Below are 20,869 nucleotides of genomic sequence, written 5' to 3'. Positions count from 1 at the left end.
AGTGATCTCATGCATCTGGTTGATGGTGAAATTGTCTGCTGGATTTTGAATTAAAGTGAAACATGTGTTTTAGCCAGCCAGAGAAATGTGGACATTAAAAACAGGGTGGGGAAATACAACTGTTAAAGAAATGAGAGGGGCTTTAGTCAGCCATGGAGAATATTTTATTTCAATGAAAACCTTATTTTTAGAGCAGACAGTCACAAATAGCCAGTTGTACCTGGCAATTGATAATGCATTAAGCCTCTCTGCCCTTAGTTACTGTGCTTTGCAAATCAAGCTTTGTTATGCCAAAAAGCACACGTGTTGTTTATGGTGATAACAGATTCATCGCTTCGATTAAAGTCAGTTTTGCTGGCTGACAATTCAGATGTAGCTAGCTGGCCAATTAAGTTAATGTTACCACCATAAAATTAGTAGATGACACTATGTTGCTCCCATTACACCGCAGGCCAAGTTGGACTAGAGGACTTAGACTTGGCAAGGAACTCCATAAAGGGCCTTGAAGCAGAAACTTATTGATTGTACATGGCACTTTCATTTTTTTCTTCAGGAATCCAGAAACCAACCAGTACTCTGGCCAGCTGAGGATGACTACATTGGCTGGTCAACAATCCCAAATCAATGGTCCACTAACAAACTTTTTCAAAACACAACTTGCGATTAAATGCAATGTACGATTGAGGGCCATTATCTTATTTCACATGTTACTTTGACTTTATTAAGTATTTGTGTAATAACAAAAGGGAATTGCAACATTATTTCCAATGTTTAAAATCTATAAATCTATCATATGAAGATGGGGTGATCAGTATTATACAAAAACCCTGCAATTCATTCGCTTTAAGTGCACAAAAAGAGATTCAAAGTGTTGGACATCAGTAAAAAGGGGTTTTCAACAAGTGTTTGGGTGTGCCAGCCAAGCCTAACTGGGATATCATGCAGTTCATTAAAGATTGTATGAAGTCTAAATTTGGTGTTTTTTGAAGGACATTTCTGTTATCTCCTGATCTTCTCAGCTCATCACTTCATTTTAAGACAAAATAATTGGGTCTCCACCAGACCACCAGTGGAGATAAGAAGGTATATATCAGTCTTTCCATCAGTTTGTCTTCGCACAGTTCCCACCCTTCCTCCCCTTGGAGTTACTGCTAGTGCTTCTGGAAACAAGCTCATGGCTAAGCAGAAAAATAAAGGAGGAAACTGAGTTCCTCCAGACCAGGCCAATAGTTTCCTCTCTATGAGTGCATACTGACCACGTAAACAGATCAAGGAGGTATGTCTCCCCTCACCTTTGCTTGCAGGGACAGAAAGTCTGAAAGAGGCTGTTTAGTGTAACTGCTAAAAGCTGCATAAGAAGGACCTATGAGTTCAATATAAATGATTAATACTACAAATTTAATTTTGCTCAAGACATTTGAAAACAAATGCAGCTTGTCTTTCAAAACCAAATATCTGTGTCTGATATGGTGCCACTTTTTTCTAGGACATTTACACTAGTTCTACTCTGTTACATATATGGTAAGGTGTATCTAGGTAAAACGGCTTGGTTAAAAAGGTTTTGTTAACGATGAAAAGAAATCAACATTAACTGAAAAACAGGACAGGAACAGCAACCTCCTGTGTCAAAGTCACATGCTTTGGTCCTACAGCTGAATCAACACCCCTTCAAAATAACATTATCAACATGTTATCAGCCTCTTGAACAGGGATCTGTTGAAGAGCTGCTGAATTACACTAATTAGAAAGTCTTCTTAATGAACTGACAACTCAATATGTGTCATCCATGGCTCTGCTATAGCTTACTTAGGTGTTTCTAGTAGCATTTAGATGGTAGTACAATTCAAGCCGAATCAGGCCTCACGGAAACAGATTAGAAATAGATTTATTGCCAAATATGTTTTCACCTAAAAGGAATTTGTCTTGATGAGCTGCTGCACAAGCAGTAATGATATACCAGATAAACAAGACACACACCAGAAGTCTCATTCATGTCAATCCATTGTTCTTTAGGGGATTTGCTAATAAACAAATACATAAAAAAGTAACACCGGCCTTGCAGTTAAACTAAAGAGCTAACAGCAATCCTCCAAAAAAGTGATGAAGGTGGAGGAGGAAGAGGTGAAGAGAAGGGGAGGGGAGGCGGAGGAAAGAAAATGTGAGATCAGGCTCAAATCTATGGGGAAGCGGTAGTTTAGGTCGGACGAGTTCACAGATGTTATAAGTGCTAATCTAATCTTTATGCCAGGCCTTCCCCCTCCTCTTTCTTTTTCTTCCTCCTCTCTCTGTCTCAGTTTTTTTTTTTGCTCTTCCTCCTTTTACTTTTTTGGAAGGCGGTTGGAAAGGCTGCGGTCTGTGTTAATGCATCTCAGGAGCATCATGTACTGCTGCTGCTTGGTGATGGGCCCTACTTATTCATGTGCCTGTTATCGGCGCTGTTTTCAGACTCACACATGTGCAATTGTAATAAAAGAGTTTGGTACTGGGAAAAGGTATAAAGAAAAATAACCTTGTACAAAGGCAGAAGAGATGAAAGGGGGGTGAAACATCAAGAAGGGGGTGGTTGTCTTTTCTTTTTTAAGAATATTACCCATGGTGGTCATTTATCAAGTTCAATGACCATGCTTTTGTACACTCTGACACCCAAGTGGTTATTTAAGGTCTGCCAAAAGTGTTTTGCATTGGTGTTATATGGCTCTGATACCCGAGGAAGGGGGATTATATTGACCTCTGATGTTAGTTAAACTAATAAATTTTAGGCCCTACTTTGAGTTGGAACTCGTTTCCTCCCCTTGTCACCCTCTTCCTCGATTTCCCCTTTTACTTTTTCTGCCTTCCTCCCTCTTGTTGCCTAAGAGCAGGGAGACTTCGTGTCAGACAGTGGCTACATTGAAATACACTGACAGCTCCCACAGATTCAGCGGATATACTCGCACAGGAGTTAATCTTTCTCCACAGAATTTAACAGCAAACCCAAATCCTGTGGTTTAAGCCTCTTCCTCCTGACATGCTAGATGAGAAAGGTCACCGCCAGAAAAATCCCCCAGGTCACAAAACCTGGAAATGTAGCCAGAGATTAGAAGTACATGTGGAAGTGTGAGAAAAAATAAAGCACTGAATCATTTTTTCTTTATGATGACATGAGTTGTTAAATACTTATAGGGTAACAATATCCACACTGTTATTTTCATTCTCTATTTATTTCACTTCACTTTTCAATTCGTTCAGTTTTATTTCTTGATGTGATTTAATGGATTTCCCGTTGAAGCTGATGTCCGTTTCCGCGACAGGGTATTCCTACCACTGAGTTCTGGTTGCCAATGGTGAGGTGCTTTGAACGTGCAAGTCATAAAATACACCATGATGAGTCCGATCTGGCAACCGCCATCGAAGCTCCAATCACTCACATCCTCCTGTCGCTTCTTCGCCCCTTGCCCTTCTCTCTCTCTCTTTTCCTGTGTGTGCTGCTAAACATTTGGAGAAGAGCGATATGCTCAAAGTAAACAGAGCAGCAGCTGTCCACCAGCTCCTCTCTTCCCCCTCTCCATCTCTCCCTCCCTTCATCACTTGATTCCTCTTCTTTCTCTACCCATTTCTTCACAGGCTGTGTGACAGTTTCTGTTTCAGTCATCCTGTCCTCTCTTTGCTATTTTTTTTCCTGTCCGTTGGCTCATCAACAGTTAAGCATCAGTGATGAATGTATTTATGCTGCTGTTACCCTACTGGTTTCAGCCTTGTGATCTGAATGATTGAGGACACTGTGGATTCAGGTTGAGTGATGAGTTTAGGTTAAAGGCAGATTTTGCTTACAGCATTAAATAGTTTCCGGAGTTGTCAACACAGCTACAAAAAAGATAATTCAAATAGGCTTACAGTGGCAAGAAAAAGTATGTGAACCTTTTGGAATTGAATGGTTTTCATGTAATCTGATCTTCATCTATTACAAGAGTATTAACAAATATAAATGCCTAAACTAATAACACAAAGAAATTCTTTCATGTCTTTATTAAGATCAACCATAAAAACCTCACAGTCCGAGTGGAAAAAGTATGTGAACCCTTTCAATGACAAACCTCCCTTGGGATGTGGACTAGAACTACTTAAAAAAACATAAAAAACACTCAGACATACTTTAGTTGAAGCAAGAAGCAAGTACTTATTTGAGTCATGCCTGGCCAAAAGCAGCATTCGTCCATCCATGCATCTTAAGGGTTGTGGGAGTACTGGAGCCTATCACAGCCGTCATTGGGTGGGAGGCAGGGTACACGCTTGACAGGTCTGACATACAGAGACAGGCAGACATACACACTCACATTCACACCTATGGGCAATTTAGAATTACCAGTTACCTTAAAATGCATGTACATTGTGAGTACCCAGAGATAACCCACAGAGGCACGGGGGGAACATTCAAACTCCACACAGAAAGGGATCCAGCTAAACCATGGATTCGAACCTGCGCCAATTCAAGGGGAACTATAGTTACATGAATGCATGAGCTTTGGCACCGAAAAGGCCACAAAAGTGAGGCAGACCATATGTTTATAACACGTAAAAGTAATTCCTTGTATTTTAAAATTGCACTTATTAGTGATTGATCACAGTCTGTGAATATGATTAATGCTATTAAATTAATCAGCCAATCAGTCTGATAATAAGCTTGGTTCCAAATGATGTGATCTCTCAGATTTTTTCTTATTTGGAGAATTAAGAGGTACATTTTGTGATGGAGATGTGTCGCAGGGTCTAAACCACGGCTTCTAGCACTCTAATTAAGACTAAACTCAAGAATATCCCCTCCCTCCTCTTGATTCCAGTGGTGTATTTCCCTAAACACATGCCTTAAGTGTTGAAAGCAAATCAGGGGTGGTGAGAGAAGGTAGGAATAGCAGAAAGAAGGGATGGAATTAATGCAATTTCCATTCAAGCAGGGACAGCATTCACATTGTGAAACACCTGTAAAAACATATTTTGTCATCCACCAGGAGGGAAGATGAAGATAAGATGAAGACATACAAGAGACAGACAGATGCCTAGAGAGAGAGAGAGAGAGAGAAACGTGGAGTGGACGTACAGGATACACAGATTTTAACCCGGTATCTCTTTTGATTAACTTGTTATCTGGTGTTTGGGTATGTTTTCAGTCAGCGACGAGCAACATCTGGCCTTTATATAACCTCTGGACTGCTACATTAAACACATATGTGAACAGAGTTTAAGAACAACTGGCAGAGAGGTGGACAGACACATCATCCCTGCCTGGCTTCAGGGGTAGCATTGTGGTGCGTGATATTCCTGCTTCCGGCTGGCCTTCCTGAATCTTTGACGTGCTGCACCTGCTTCACTCTGTGACCCAGAGGTCCAGTTTTGCTTGCTCAGTTTCAGCATGAGTCTGTCTTTGAAGCTCAGAGGACAAAAACCCAAACCCTTGCTATCTGTTTTATGTGTTCCAGACTGAACCACCAACTCAGCAGCAGCAGCAGCAGCAGCAGCAGCTCAACTGGCAGATACATCCACATCTGCTGCAGTGATTTGAGACACTATTATTTTATTGTGTGACACACTATATGTATTGAACTGCAATTTAGTGTCCTTAAGGGGTTACCATGATTTAAAACTGTTTCTAATGTCCAGGGTTATCTTTTGCACCCGCAAAGGGTCTCTGACCCCACAGTACTGGGATGCATTTCTTCTGCTAGTATATAACTGTGATCTTGGTTTTTATTTATAAATACCATTTAGTTTAGCTGCAGGCACACAGTTTGTAGCTGCACCTCTTTGCCAAACCCACACACCATTAGACTGGTATAATTTATATATGGATAGATGGATACATATCATTTGTCATATGGACAGTGGGTGGGTCGTACAGTTGAACCAGCCGTTAGTCTCATGAGGAGGTGGGAGGGTAGTTTCTGTGGATCAGGCAGGTGGGGAACAGACTGTCAGACTGCAGCAGACACTAGGGACAAAAAAGACCTTCTCCATCTGTCCTCAGGGCCTCTGTCTACACTCAGACTGCACTGCAGTGAACTCCATGCAATCCCCGTGCCTTGACATGTACATTGAACAGTTGTTACTGGTAAATGACATAAAATAACTGGGGCATGCTCCAAAGTTCAACCGAAGTTTGCTGACAAATCTGATACAGTTCAGCAGGATCACATCCTCAGTGTTGTTTCTAGGAATTTTAATCTTTTACATGACCCAAATACAACTTTACAACACTAACATAGAGCACAAATTTCACACAGAAAGATTCTGAAGCTTAAAAACATTAGATACAGTCCACCACCACCACCATACTCCTACTGTTGATAACAATAATTATGTGTTCCTTAAAGAACAATATTGTGGGGAAAACTTTGAAAATGAATTTAAACAACAGAGTGAAGTCTCAGAAAATATTTTGCTGGCTTCAGAAGTAAAGTTCCCATATGTTTTTCCAGAGACAATGTGACATGACTTCGAAGGCTTGGATGGGCAGGACACTCTCCTGGCTAAACCATCAGAACAAAAGTTTAACAACTGTGTACAAAAATGTGGTTCAAAGAAAAAGGTGGGAGCAGGTGAACATACCTTAAAGTTCATTCTGGGAAATACACCCAATCACACAGCTAAACTTTAGGTTGCATTGGATGCTATTGTGAGACAGAAACTAAAGGTAATATTGTTGATTTTAGATGATGGTTTTAGGATTTGTTCACTTCTGTGATGACAAAGTATTTTGAATTCCCCAGACCTTGTGGACAGTGCTTAAAAAGCTTTGAGGTTTTCACCTTTTATCACTAGTTTCATGGAGACAGTTTTCAGCAGAGGTCAGTTTAAATGTATAAACATTTCTATTAGGATGTTTCGAAAAGTCAGTGATCGAATTTGTGTAAAGAACTGTGTTAAGTGTGGTGTGTCCTAGCTGACTGACTCTGTTAGCTATGTTGGTTGGTAACTCTAAAGCAACTAAGTAGTAGAACGTAACGTTCTGTTAGCATATTATCTCTGCTCTGTTTTGTCTGTATATTGGTTCGTAATCACACAATCGTAAGTAATGGAAAGTAACGAGCTCAGCTCTAAGTGGGTTACATATTTTTAACTGGTTGTATTTGTCAGTGATGGTTTTGAACTTAATTCAGCTTGGTTTCTGTAATATAGGCCTAGTTGTTTTGCATAGCAACTTTTTGCTGCTGCAGTTGTGATAAAAACATACAGTTGCACAATGTCTGTCTGGTTTAGAGTTTCAGATGTTAGTGAGAGAAAAGCTCACATTTTTCAGTAGAATTGTGCAAGGGTGTCAACTGGTGCCTCGCTGGGTGTAGGAAATAAGCTGGTTTGTGGATTCACAGCAAGCAACATCAAGATGAAACTCACCAGGACACTCAGGTGGCAATGACCTCAGACTCGCCTGGTTGTTCATGCTGTGCACACAAGTCCTCTGGTGACAGGTCCACAAAAACTTTCTCGAAGATTATCCATAATCCACATACCCTCTATAATATGAGACGCGCACAAAAGGGCTGTTCACTCACAATCCTCACACAACCTGACAGAACTTGAGCTGTTTTGCAAAGAAGAAAACAGCAGTGTCAGGGTGTGTAAAGCTGATCGAGACCTATCCTCGCAGTCCTGATAAAGGTAGAGGTCAAGGGGTGATGAGCTGGTTGGGTCTTTCTGTTCCACTGCACATTACATGGCACACCAAAACCAAATTCATATATACAGTAAGTGATTTATTTTGCAATCCAATCAGTAGTGCACAGCAGGCTGGGGGAGGCGGTTAAATCTCTCACTTCATCATGTTGCACAAATGCACTGTTTAACACATTTCTAATCTAGCAGCGGAGATGGAGTTGATGGTCAGATTGACAGATGAAGCAGATTAGAAATGAAATCTGTGTAGTGATGAGCAGGTAATTGAGAAAATAAGATAAAAGTAAGGCAAATGGGATGCTGAAAGATGAGACACAGTAAATAAGTCAGTAAGGAAGGGTTGTAGGTGAAAGAATGACTCGGAGTGATGGAGGAAAAAGGCCAGAGGCTATCGCTTAACCACTATGTGAACAATGATGTGCCACAGCCCATGAGATGAAATGCACTGTCACAAATCAAAAGTGTTATCTGCAAAACCCCTCAAGAGGTGAACATCATATGAGATGAGACATCTATATGTGCACATCTTTATCACACCTTTATCTACCTCTGTCACACAGAAAATTCCAGCTGTGTGCAGCTTGGTCTGGGTAGTTTCCTCCAACAGCACAGCAGCTGGCCGGTTTCTCATTAAACATGTGTAACATTGTACAGAGCAATGCTATTATTATCAATAGAAAGAGTGGTAGCACTTTTCTGGGCAAAGTGTACACTGCTCTGGTTTTCTTCCTGCATTTGGGGTCAAAATTTGGTTAAGTTGAAATACGCTGACCTCTGTGATGCAAACCTGATGGCACTGCAGCATTTAAGTTTCAGAGTGAAGGATAATACAGTGTTTATCTGCTGTATGTTAGGGTTGAATGGTGTGAATTAAGACAAAAAACACCTTACGGGTTTTCTTCAACACATCACACAGCACTTTGATGAAACAGTACCACAGTACATGTACACACAGGCTGAAACAGAACACGACCGGCCAAAATGATGATGACATTTAGTTTGCAAAATGTTCTAAAACAAAACAAAAAAAATAGTAAAACATGCAGCAAAGCAAATTACTTGCTCAAACAACACCATGTCAAATTAATAGATTCTTCTAGTTGGTAATTTCACAGTTTCACAAAATACTACATGAAGCTTTAAATATAAAGTATAAAAAATGTCATTTTTATCATTTTGTCCGGTCGTTCTGTTTCAGCCTGTGTGTACATGTAATGTGGTACTGTTACGTAAATGTGCTGTCACCGTGGACAGACGTGCTGAGGAAAAACTGTAAAAAAAAAAAGTTTGCATGTGCTTTTTTGGGAAATACAGTGGCAAGAAAAGGTATGTGAACCTTTTCAAATGTTGAAATGGTTTTCTGCATTTGACATTAAATGTAATCCGATATTTATCAAGAGTCAAGATGTGCCTGAAATAATAACACAAAATCATTCTGATCTTTCATGTCTTTATTGAGTAGAACCATAAAAACCTCATAGTGCAAGTGGAAAAAGTATGTGAACCCTTGGAATAATGACGTCAAAGAAGCTAATTGGCATTAGCATACAGGAACAAAGAAATTAATTTTGAGGGTGTGGACTAGAGCTACTTCCACAGACAAAAAACACTCAAACTTCTGTCTGTACTACGTATTTTGTCTGTTCCTTATTCTTTAGGAACAGACAACAGACTAGCAGGGTGTCGATGGCAGGACACCACGAAGGAAGCTGCTGCTTACTAATAAGAACATTGTTGCATGCCTGAAGTTTGCCAAAAAGCACATTGATACTCCACAGCTGTATTGGCAAAATGTTTTTTGGACTGATGAAACTATATTGAACTATTAGGAAAGAACACACACAACTGCATTTGGCATAAACAGGTCACAGCATATCATCATGAAAACATCCTCCCAATCGTAAAATATGGTCGAGAAAAAAATTGTGATTTAGACCTGCTTTGCTGCATCAGGGTTTGGCCAGCTTGCAGTGATTGGGCGGAAGATGAATTCCCAATTCTTCAGGATTATGCAATAATGTCTGTACGTCAGCTGAAACTCTGTAGAAGTTGGGCTTTGTGCAGGGAGTTGCACATACTACAGGCAAATTAGAGGTTTAGAATTAGGGAAGTACCTACTGTTTGGGGTCTTTGCATGACATGCGTGTTAACTGTTTTGAAAAAGGATGTAAGAAAGTATAAATCCTAGAGAAGACAGGTGCTGTGATGATGTGATAAGAAGGTGATGAGTTTAAAAATTGTAAACAAACTAAAGGTACGGTACTTCAAAAAGTGCCCTTTTGCTGCCAGGTTTTAATTATGGAATAGCTTCAGATTGTGCTAATGCCTGCTTGTCTTTGCGTATGTGTATAATACAAAAAAAAAGGGATCTCTGTGAACCTCGGATCACTAATAGAATGTGTTTAAAAACAGCACAAAACCACTGACTCATGAGAAACAATCACATGATCTAATGTTTCTCAATTTTTTTTGCAGTTCTTTGTTTAAAATCAGGCCTTCTTTTTTATGGCAGGCAAATCACAAAATCTATTGTATATACATAGTATACATCCAGCTGTATAACATAATAGTAATAACAGATACACTCTACCTTATGCAAACAAGTCATATTTTGACACTCAGTATCGTCTAAGCTGCATTGAGCTGGTCCATCTCGTGGTGGCTGACAGGACTATTCTCAAAAGCTCTTGAATATGGAGGTCAAAGACCTGACAGCAGAGTGGGTTTGACCTTTCTGTTTGTATCTGTGACATCTCGGATCAGAAGCATATGTTTGCTATCTACAGGGGTGTACTGATGCAGCAGTTCAGTGGTTTTGTGCAGTGGGAAGAAGGCATTTCCTCTTGCTTTGAACTTAGCTGCTTCAATGTTAGAATTGGAGTTTACTTCCTTTGCTACACTATCATATAAATAAAACTGTTTAGATCTTAGATTTATCTGTCCCGGCTTCTCTTTTCTTTCTGAATATGGCAATAAGTCACTGTAGACTGAGGAAAAATATATGTGTATACAAGAAAGGAGGCAGTGGTTAATGCAAAGAAAAACTGACATGACAGCTGTGCTGCTTACTTAGTTTATTAGAGGTATATTGTCAAACATTTTACAAGCTGTTGCTTAAATGTTTCCATTTAGAGAGAAAAATGCAACACTGAAAAACAATTACTAAGCTCAGCAGAGAACACTTTGAAAGCCCCTGTTTGGAAGGCACCGAAGTCCCGGTTTTAATATCAGCTTCCTTTTTTTTTTTCTTGACACATGCAGACACAATTAGCAAGGACACCTGTAGTTACACACTTCAGTAGCTACGATACACACAGCTTTCAGTTGAAATGTTAGTTACGCTTTTAAGTGCGACACCACTCACGTCTGCTATCATGTGGATCAATGATGAGGTGGGACGTTGAAGTAATGCAGACTGTTAATTCAATACACTGAACATTTCTACAGATGTAAAGTTAATTGCAACTTACTTTATGTGGACGGAAGGCTTTTAGTTTTTGCTCTGTTGAGTGCAGGTATCTTAAATATTTTCAAGATTAAATACACCATATTGCTGCTATTTAAATACGTCATGTGTCTTATAAGTTAGAATTGCCATTCAGTGGAATTATGCATAATCACAAGACAACCATCACTTGGATTTTCTTCATATCTGCAAAATAAATGTACAAAAAAGTCTGTTTTTTTTTTAAATAATAGTGATAATAGTACATTCCAACAATAGCATAATAATTCCTCAGCATTATTGTTGTGGTTTTAAATAGCTTGTGATGTAGGGGTCATTGATGCTCATAAAAACAGATGCCTCCTACTTCTTGCTTTAAATATTGCAGACACAACACTGTCACACTAAGTTTAAATGTCATGCTGGTGCCATTGTCGTATTGCTAATGCTGTTGATCATCACTTAAGTCCATCAGAAAGATACAGATTTGTGTAAACTCGGCTCCAGAGCTCAAAATACATGTCCACATAAGCCTGCTCTCAATATCCATTAACCATTTTTTCGCTGCCTGCTACCACAGCTTAACACGAGCACGTGCCTGTCAGACAGTTGTGAGAGGGTGAGATGAGTGGAAAACACTGGAACACGTTCTGATGTCAAAGCACTGGCTTCTTATGGTAGAACAAGCAGCCTGTCAGCTGACGGTGCAGCTGCATCGTAGCTAAATGGGAACAGAACAAAAATAATTCCTGGCAGTTTAGTTGTGTTTTGACAATATTTCTGCTTGGACATCCTCCTGTGTCTTATTATCTAATCATTTCTCCAAATGTGAAGCAGATTATTTCTGTTTCTCTCACTCTTTGTCTTTCTCTGTCCATGTCTGACACTTGTCTTGCTACTGGTAATGATAAATCTGTTCCCTCACATCCATTCTGTCCGACCATCCTTCTTATGCTGCTGCATCAGTCTCGATGTCTTCTCACTGTCTGTCTTTTCATGCTTCTCACTTTCTCTTATTCCCTCAGTGGTCCTCCATCCATCTCTAGCTTTTTCTGGGTGAATTGTCTTGCCCACTACCGGCATCCACAGCCCTCCACCACCATGTCCTGGTAATTCTTCAGCACCACTCTGTCTTGAGAGTCCAGGTAGAGCAAGGCAATGGGACTGAGTGAGGTGGGGACGCAGCAGGCCCGGGGCACGGCTCCATTCACAGAGTTTACCAGAGTTTGCACCATGGCGTGGCTAGAGGAGTTCATGTGGTCGGCCAAAGGAAAGCGACACTCTCCCAGGCAGAAGAAGGCGTCATAGCCGCTGGGAGCGATGATCCACTTGTGCCAGCCAACATCATTGAAATCTATGTATAAGGGATGACGGCGGCATCTGTTGCGGGAAAGGCGTTTCAGTTTTGCAGCCCGACCACCATTTCTTTTCACCCTTCCACGTTCATTCCAACTGAGACCACCTTTATCTACCACCCGGCCCTGCACTGTATACCCTGTTTTTTTGGCCCTACCCCAGTCTTGGTCTCTCTTGAGACCCTTGCTGCTGCTCCTGGCCCTCTCTTTTGTTCCTTTTCTCCCTCTTATCCTCTGGCCCCCACTCTGGGTCCTCCTGCCATGTTTAACTAAAGGCTCACCGTGCCCATCATGACTATAAGTTACCAAGAGGGGTCTCTCCTGCGCCCAGCTGTGGTCGTCCTGCCCCACAGACCTGCATACCCTCAGGTGTCCCTCTTTGTGTTTCTTGGGCTCCTCCTCACCTGCAGCAGAGGAGAGACTCTGGCCTGGGAGCGTGGAGGTGCTGTTCTCAGGCCTGACCTCCAGGAGGAAGCGCAGGCTGCCACTCCTAGCAAGAGCCTCATGGATGAGCTTTGCACTTACACTAAAAGCCTCCCAGAAACCATCTGTTTTATAACTGTGGAGGCCAGTGGTGAGTAACCTTGTCTCCAGCAGGGTGGGCTCAGGGTCTTCATGGCACTCAGAGAGGTATAAATTTAGTCTGTGAGGCCCAGGGCCCAGAGAAGCTCTGTCATTGCGAAGGAGCCGAAGTTCAGCTGAGAGCACCCTCTCATCCTGAGGGATGGAGGAGATATTGAAGGAGATATGAACTCTTTTATGATCCTCTGTTATGGGTCTGTCTCCAAGGGGCTCTAAGAGAAAGACAAAAACAGTCAAGAGTTTAAATTGTGGTTCAAAATTTGGAGTTATTTGACTGGAAATCTGCGACCTTTTCACACACCAGTTACTTTTGTTTGATTTGTAATTTGCTGGATCTTTTAAAACCAGGAATGCTGTACAAATATCTATTAACAAATAACTGATACGGGAAATAAGGGTGATAAAGGTAGCTGAAAATTTAGTGTATATAAACTGTGCTTAGTAAAATTACCACAAACATGAGCTGAGTAATGTATTGAACTGTATTCCGGGTGCTTTGAAATTAATGGGAGCTTGGATGTGACAGGAGACTTGCAAAGAATAAGGGAGGTGCTCTAGGGGCATTATAAGCAAATGTTTGCCCCAGGGACCCTTACAGGTTAATCCAGTCATAATCACTGCAGTGCAGAGTCCAGTCCGAATTCCTTTCAGTGTGAGATAGGTTTAAATATGTTGTCACACATTTAGAAAGACGACTTTACAATCACTCTTATCTAAGAGTTTATTTATTGTTGAGATTGCTAAATGATGAGTCACACAAAACACCTGGTACTGTCATAAATGTGATAAACCTGAAAGGGCAATCTCCACTAAATCTGCTATGAATCACATATTTTCATCGCTGTTTCACATCCAATAGAACTCAAATTAATAGCATTCGCAGTATGGCATCGTGATGTAGCAGTGATCGTACCATTGTGATGAAAGCTGCGTATAGTGTTGGCTTGCTGAATGTGCTGACTTGGGAAGTTAAACGAGGGGTCCTCCACTAGATGGTACTGCTGCTGGTGGAAGCGGTAAAGATCCAAGAGATACTGGGGCACTGGCACTCCAGGTCGAGGTTCTGGCTGTGACTGCAGGCCCAGCCGGTTCAGGAGGAGACTCTGGATGGTCTGAGCCAGACTGGGCTCCAGGAGGGAACCAGCTGGTGGTTGTGATAAAGAGGAAGGTGCGGGAGACACCCTGCCATAGATCTCGCTGGTGTCTCCACCCTGGCGACCAGACGAGGCTTGAGGTAGCAGCAGGACCATGAGGAGCAGGAGGTTAGCAGGGAACATGGTGGAACTGGGGGGAGACAGGGAGGTAAGGAGAGATGATTGGAGGACATGTGTCAGGGAGAAACATGAGAGGAAGTGGTACATTGAAAAATGGGTGGACAAAAAAGAGAATACCAGTCTTGTGAGGCATGTTGCATGGCACTCCTCTGTCCTTTTAAATGTAGGTGCTTGGAAGTAACATGTTCATGCACAGTATTTTATTGAAATATAGTATTTCATTGATGTATTGGTTGAGAAATCTGCAAAAGACATAATTGCTATGAGATGCTCCTGGTCTCTGTATATCATGCGTATGTCATCTATTTCCTGGACACACTAGTTTCTCATTAGTCTTCAGCGTTCATGTGGCATATGCTCAAGAAATTTACTGTCCACATGAAGTCGTACGGTCAGTATGGTACTGAAACACTGAGTAGTTTTCATATATGATTAAAAAACATTTTTTCAGGACCTGTTAAAATTTAACCATAAATTACAGATACATTTATTTTAATTCACGTTTTTACCTACAGGTGCTCAACATACAGTTTTTAGGTGTTTTTCTTTTCCAAATGATCACAATAGAAAATGTGAACTGACACTGTTTACATTACTGAAAAGTTCTGTTGTTGCTGTTTGAAAGTGTTAGACTGCAGCTATTATTGCTCATTGACTTTGGACCTATGCAGACCAGGAAGATAATAGCACTTTTCTGGAAGAATATAGACATACCCTCAACAGGAATATGGACAGAGGAACTGAAAGCTAGTCTCGCTTTGGAGAGACTGACGTATACTGTCAAAAGGAAAGAGAAAAACTTTGACATGAACAATCTGAACTATACACTTATTCCCTTTTCCTTAGGTGGGTGTGTGCATATATGAAGTATACGGATATCAAATTTTAAAATAAAACAAGCCATTATCATAAGCTAGTATTAAATCTGCAAATGTGTGCCAAGGTTTTTGCCACGAGTACATGACTGTAGGACTTGTGTGTTTGATACATTGCCTCGTTTCACAGCCAAAATCTGCAGACAAGCTGCACATGAATAGCAAATGGTGTGCTTTAGTGTTTTGTGTGATGCAAATGACTTTGATGTTTTGTCCCTGCCTGCATCATTAGCTTTGACCAAATTTCCACAGATGCCACAACACAGCTCCTTTAACTGTGTTGGGAAAGTTAACTCCCCTTAAGCTGTCTCATAACAAGTGATCAGCATATGTCCCTCTAGGTTTTTCTCAGTATGGGAACACAGCCACAGACAGGGGTCACACCTAGTGCAGGTGTTAATAACTGAGTCGGTAATTAGAAAGCAGCAAATTCACAGCCTTCTTGGCATGAAGAGGTTGGGGTCGGAGCAAAGGAGCAAAGGTTGATCGGTCAGGCACAACTCAATTGCTCAAGTGCTATACAATAAAATAAATATAGAAAAGAACCATTTACCTGTTGTCCCCCTTGACAAACGTAAATGACCCTTTTTTTAAAAGAGATCCGTGTGTCAAGGGAAAAACTCTCATATCTCCCTCCTCAATCTCTTTATCTAATCTCGCTAAGGGACACAGAACCGATTAAGCCCTCTACGGCAAGATAACAGATGTGTTTATAGCTGAGCGAAGACATAATGACACTGTAATGGATGCTAATCTTACCACTCTGTTAGAAAAGGGGGTTAGAAGAAGGTCACAGGTGTGAAGGTGTGCAAATTTTTATGCTTGTGTGATTGTGTACATGTGTGTTGTTTGTGTGGTACACGGTTCAAAGAGCAGGCCTGGGAAAATAAACCACCTCCAAGCGTGGGATTGTTGCTAGCCATCCATTAAACCCTGGCAGCCCCACCCATGGCTGTTTCACCTGAGGCAACACAGTGGACAATTACAGATTAGACACTCTGCTGGACAGCCTCTCCCATATACCATAGAAGCTTGTAAAGCAGATTAAGGACAACAACACCACCTCTCTCCTGTACTTTCCTCACCTACAAAACCACCCAGGTGACTCCGAGGTTCAAAGGTTCGCTCGTCACACAATAGGGTGTGCCTCAGCTTGTGTGAAGTAGAACAAACACATGAAAACAGAGAAAGAAGCTGCAAGCAGGGGCCAGTTTGCCACCCATCACTTTGATATACATACACCCTCTGTCTTCTCCCTGGGGGGTCTGTGTTATGACTGATTCTATCCAATTTAAACCAGACAAAGAGGTTCCAGCATCTTTATGTGTCATGTGCATCAGTGTGCCACCCACACTGTCAACAAGCTGACATTTTTATGATTGTCCTCCCCCCACACTGTCTGATTTTATCTATCACTATCCCTGTCTCTATACTGTTTCTTTTTTATTATTTTTGCTGGGTGTCATGAATCTGGACTAATCAAATGCTCTTGGGGAGTATTAGGAAGAGAGCTGTATGATGAAAGGGTCAGGGGCAACGCGAAGTGAAGGTCTGAAGTTCATCAGCCGTGTTCGTGCATCATTCCCCTGTGTGCACGCAGGCGACTCAGCTTATTAGACATATTAGATGTGACCTGACCTCCTGAGCAGACAGTTGCTGTGACCCTGGCGAGCGTCGTCGTTGACCCTCCCTGTGTTCGCAAAACTCACTGATTAAAACCCCTGACCTTTGATGTCTGTTTCTAACTGCCACCTTTCTTTTTATCTGTTTATTTCAAACACTGCTCGCTTTCCTCTTCCTCCTTCCTCTTTGCATTCCTGAACTTTGTCCTTTTGCTTTGTCATCTGCGTTGTCATATTGTATTGTCCTTTTTCTTTTCTGATTTCTTATACTGTTACTTTATTTTCTATTAGTTTCCCCTTCTTATATATTTTTCTGACTTTCTTCTCAATCTATGGATCTGTGGATGTTATATGTTCTTATCCCCATCTCCCACTCTCCCTTCCCTTCTCTCCTAATAATGTTGCTCTTTTTTACCTAAGCCTTAAATGAATGGTGTTTTTGCGGAAGAGTGCGGCGGACTGTTGCTGGGCAAGAGGGCCAGCATGTCACTGCAGCCGGCTGATTTATCCACAGCCGCTGTCTTCATGTTACGCCTGGTCCCTCAACTTTCCCTTCCTGTTGTTCTTCCCGTGTTTCTTTTCCCAAATTCCTCCTCTCACTCTCCCTGATCCCCCCTCCACCCTCCACCTCTCATTTTTCTAAGCTGCTGTACCATTCTTTCAGAACATGATACGTGCAGCATACATGTCACTGGGTTCATTTTCTCGCTCTGAGCTTACTCAAAAATATGTCATGTCGGACAGCCTCGCGAGCCCAGATGTGATATACAGTGTACACATACACACCTGAGAACATTTCAGAGGATACAGCTGTATCACCGCCGCTCTTTTTCCGTAGAGGCCCATATACTGTAACACATAAAGTGAGCTTACACGCCATAGTCTGTATAATTAACTGTGAGGTTATGATTGCACAGTATTCCCCATGCTTGACTGGCCATTAATGCATGAGTCTGAGCTGAGGAGTTCATATATAATTGGGTGGAGTGAAAAATGATCAAAACAGTTGCAAATGGAGTTGCAGTTCTGCTTTCTGAGGTGCAACACATGAAATCATTAGAGTAATATTCCAGGTAGGCTGCTACAGGGTTTTATTGGACTCTATTACAACACCGCTGTAATTCATCCCAGCTGGACCGATTAACAGGCTAATGACCCAAACTTCAAATCACTGTTTCTGCTACACACATGCAGATGCACATGTGTCCATGCAAAGAACAGTACAGGGTTTAAACACATACCAACCGCCAGGCAGAGTGAGCACTAACACGTCCACAGAAACGGACGTCAAGATGTATAACTGTGGAGGAGCTGGGTCGTAAATATACGCGAGCGGTTGGAAATAGATTAAGGCACATAGGTTCCGTTTGGTGGACACTCAGGAGTGCAGCAAATCCAGCACTTTCCTGTTTTCACAGCGTAACTGGAACCCGTTCCCCTTGTCTCATCAGCTATCACATCTGCAGCACACACGCATGCTGTCATACTTGTGCGAGCTTGAGCCGAGCATCAACAGGTCTCTGTGCATTTACAACTTGTCTCTCTCCTCCTCATTTTTTTGTGCGTGTCTCATCTTTTGTCTCAGCGATTGGGATGCCTGCAGGTTCACGGTGATCCAAGTGCATTGTGGTCAACAGGAGGCCCCCGCTGAGGCACAGCAATGCAAAAGCATCAGTGGAAATATTGACACGTCCAGCCTGTGGCTACTGAAAGCTCGGAGACTGCCCTCGTTGTGCGTCTGACAGCTAAACCGATGTGAAACACAGAACCAAAACACAACTCTGCTTTTCACATTAAAGCTGCTGAGTGTTAACACTCGTGGCCAATTCATACTGTGTGTGTAGCAGAGGTGGTGAGTTGCATTATGCTCTTTGAACTCGTAATGCGCACATTATTCTTGGACAAGCTGCTTACCGGACAAGATTTTGATTGAGCAACACAGTGTGCCAGAGGTGCATGCATGTGCATGAGTGTAGGTGTGTGTGTGTGTGTGTGTGTGTGTGCGATTTTCCCCAGACTGACTAATGGTTTCAGCAGTGCAGTTCCTGTGGCCTGTGGCTTGACAGACAGACGTGTGTGTGTGAGTGTGTGCTTGTGTGTATGTGTGAGAGGCATAGAGATGTAGTACTCACGTCCAGGTGTGGTGGGCTGTATGCAGAGTCCATGGTTTATCCTTGAGCTCCAGTGTTACGATCCCTTTGGTCTCGCTCCTGCTCCTTTGGACAGAATGGACAAGATGCACTATTTACCTCTTTTTCTCTCCCTTCTCTCTCTTTACCTCTCTCAGGGTGACTGGTTCCTGTCTCTCCTGTGTCTCCTGTGTACATGGGCTGTAGGTAATGCTGCTTGCTCCATGTTTTTCTCCCCTCTCTGCTCCCTTGCTCAGCTTCTCATCCTGTTGTCAGTGTCAGATAAGCAAACTCTTAAAAACATCCACCGGCTTCCCTTCTGCCTGCCTGCCTGACCTCTGATAGTAGGCAACTCCCTTTCTCTGTCGCTTGCACTTCCACTTCTGGTTTTTTAAAACACACTGATACCACTGCTGTCATGGAAGCTGCAGGAGAAAAATGAGTTGTGCTAGTCTGTCTCTCTGTACTGTATCACTGGCAACAACTTCCTCTTGTTCCTAAACCTCCTTACTATGTCTCTTTCCCTTCCTCTGCACTCTGTTCCTCCCTTTTGTATCTCCTCCCCTTTTCCCCTCTCTCTCTCTCTCTCTCCTGCTTTTTTCTCTCTCTCTCATGCACTCACACACACCTCCACATACACTTCTTTTGCTTTTTTCCTCTGCTTTACTAAGTGTCCACTTGGTAAACTCAGTTTAACTCTAATTGACTTTCCACCGTTTGGATCTTTGGATCCACCCAAATAGTGATGTCACTGAGGTCGGCCTCTGTTCATCTACAGGCTGTTATATCCTTCTTCTATCTGTGCTCTCTCTCTCTGTCTCCCTCTCTCTCTCTCACACACACACACCCACACACGTGTGCAAAGCAAACAAACTAAAGCACAAATACTGTTATACAGATATTCTTCTGCATACACAGTCAAAGTAAAACAAAACAAAATACACTCGAACACACACACACACACTCACATGCGTAACCACAGTCCAGATAACCCTGAGATCAGCTCTCAGAAGAAGACTAATTATGTTCCACATTTCCGCCTTTAACAAACTCACCTGCTGCTTTTCGTTGGCACCATTTTATGTTTCGGCCAACATGCTCGCAGGCAATCGCTCCGTCATTATAAATACAAGGCCCCATGACACTGAATGAGAGCAAACAGTTTCAGTTACAAGCCAAAGGTATGAATGGATGACTCATAAGCGCTGCCATGAAGTCACCACAACTGAGTGTTGTGATTGGATGGAAGTAAAAGGAGAGGTTAAAAAAAGGAAAAAGCAGCTTGTACTTCTCCACTATGGGTTGAAGCAAGGTGTGTCCGTCCTTCCAGTGCAGAGCGGGTGGTGGGCTGAATTTGTATTCATGGGGTAAGCCCATGAGAAAATGTCTCTTTAGGATGCAACGTCTCACATATTAGATCTCATCTGGAGGAACGCTTGCCCACGTCCCCCCTGCTCCTCCCCTCTGTCCCCTCCACTTGTTCTTCCCGTCCACTCTCGTACAAACGCACACAAAATTCATTCACAGACTTCTTTCATCCTGAGACTGAGTGATTGTTCCAGTGCAGAGTAACTTCACACACGAAACACACTCGCTCTGTTCTCGCAACACACACAGACATACACACCTGTTCCGGGAAAAGGTTTGCACTAATAATTACCACACATCAGTTGTTTTCAGACTCTGGACACTTTTATATTTAATGAAATGACAAAAGAGAAGACATGATGTAATGTAAGAGTAATAAATTGTCAAGTTGTACATTGTTGCACATCCTCCTTACACTCAACGCAATATCTACAATTTCAAGCAAAGTGAGAAGATAACGTGATCTTCAGCAGATATTAAAACCTTAATATCCAGTAAGTAAACATTCACCATGACTCCTTGACTGAACTCATACTAACCCCTGATGATTCTGACCTTTGACCTAACATTTTAAG

The 20,869-nt window shown here is 42.0% G+C and overlaps 1 protein-coding gene across 1 annotated transcript; it reads right to left on the bottom strand.

Annotated features, from left to right (window-relative positions):
• Positions 1-10,701: 10,701 nt before the first annotated feature.
• On the bottom strand, positions 10,702-19,512 carry bmp16 (bone morphogenetic protein 16). The gene is made up of 3 exons (XM_026372187.1): positions 18,930-19,512; positions 13,940-14,310; positions 10,702-13,238 (listed from the first exon to the last, which is right to left on the bottom strand). Exons 2-3 carry the CDS (start codon positions 14,301-14,303, stop codon positions 12,163-12,165), a joined length of 1,440 nt encoding a protein of 479 aa, XP_026227972.1. The 5' UTR covers positions 14,304-14,310; positions 18,930-19,512; the 3' UTR covers positions 10,702-12,162.
• Between the last annotated feature and the right edge of the window lie 1,357 nt (positions 19,513-20,869).

Source organism: Anabas testudineus, chromosome 13 (genome assembly GCF_900324465.2).
Source record: "Anabas testudineus chromosome 13, fAnaTes1.2, whole genome shotgun sequence".
NCBI classification, from domain to species: domain Eukaryota; kingdom Metazoa; phylum Chordata; class Actinopteri; order Anabantiformes; family Anabantidae; genus Anabas; species Anabas testudineus.
The sequence above is the reverse complement of the archived record's forward strand: the minus strand, read 5'-3'. Positions and strand labels throughout refer to the sequence as shown.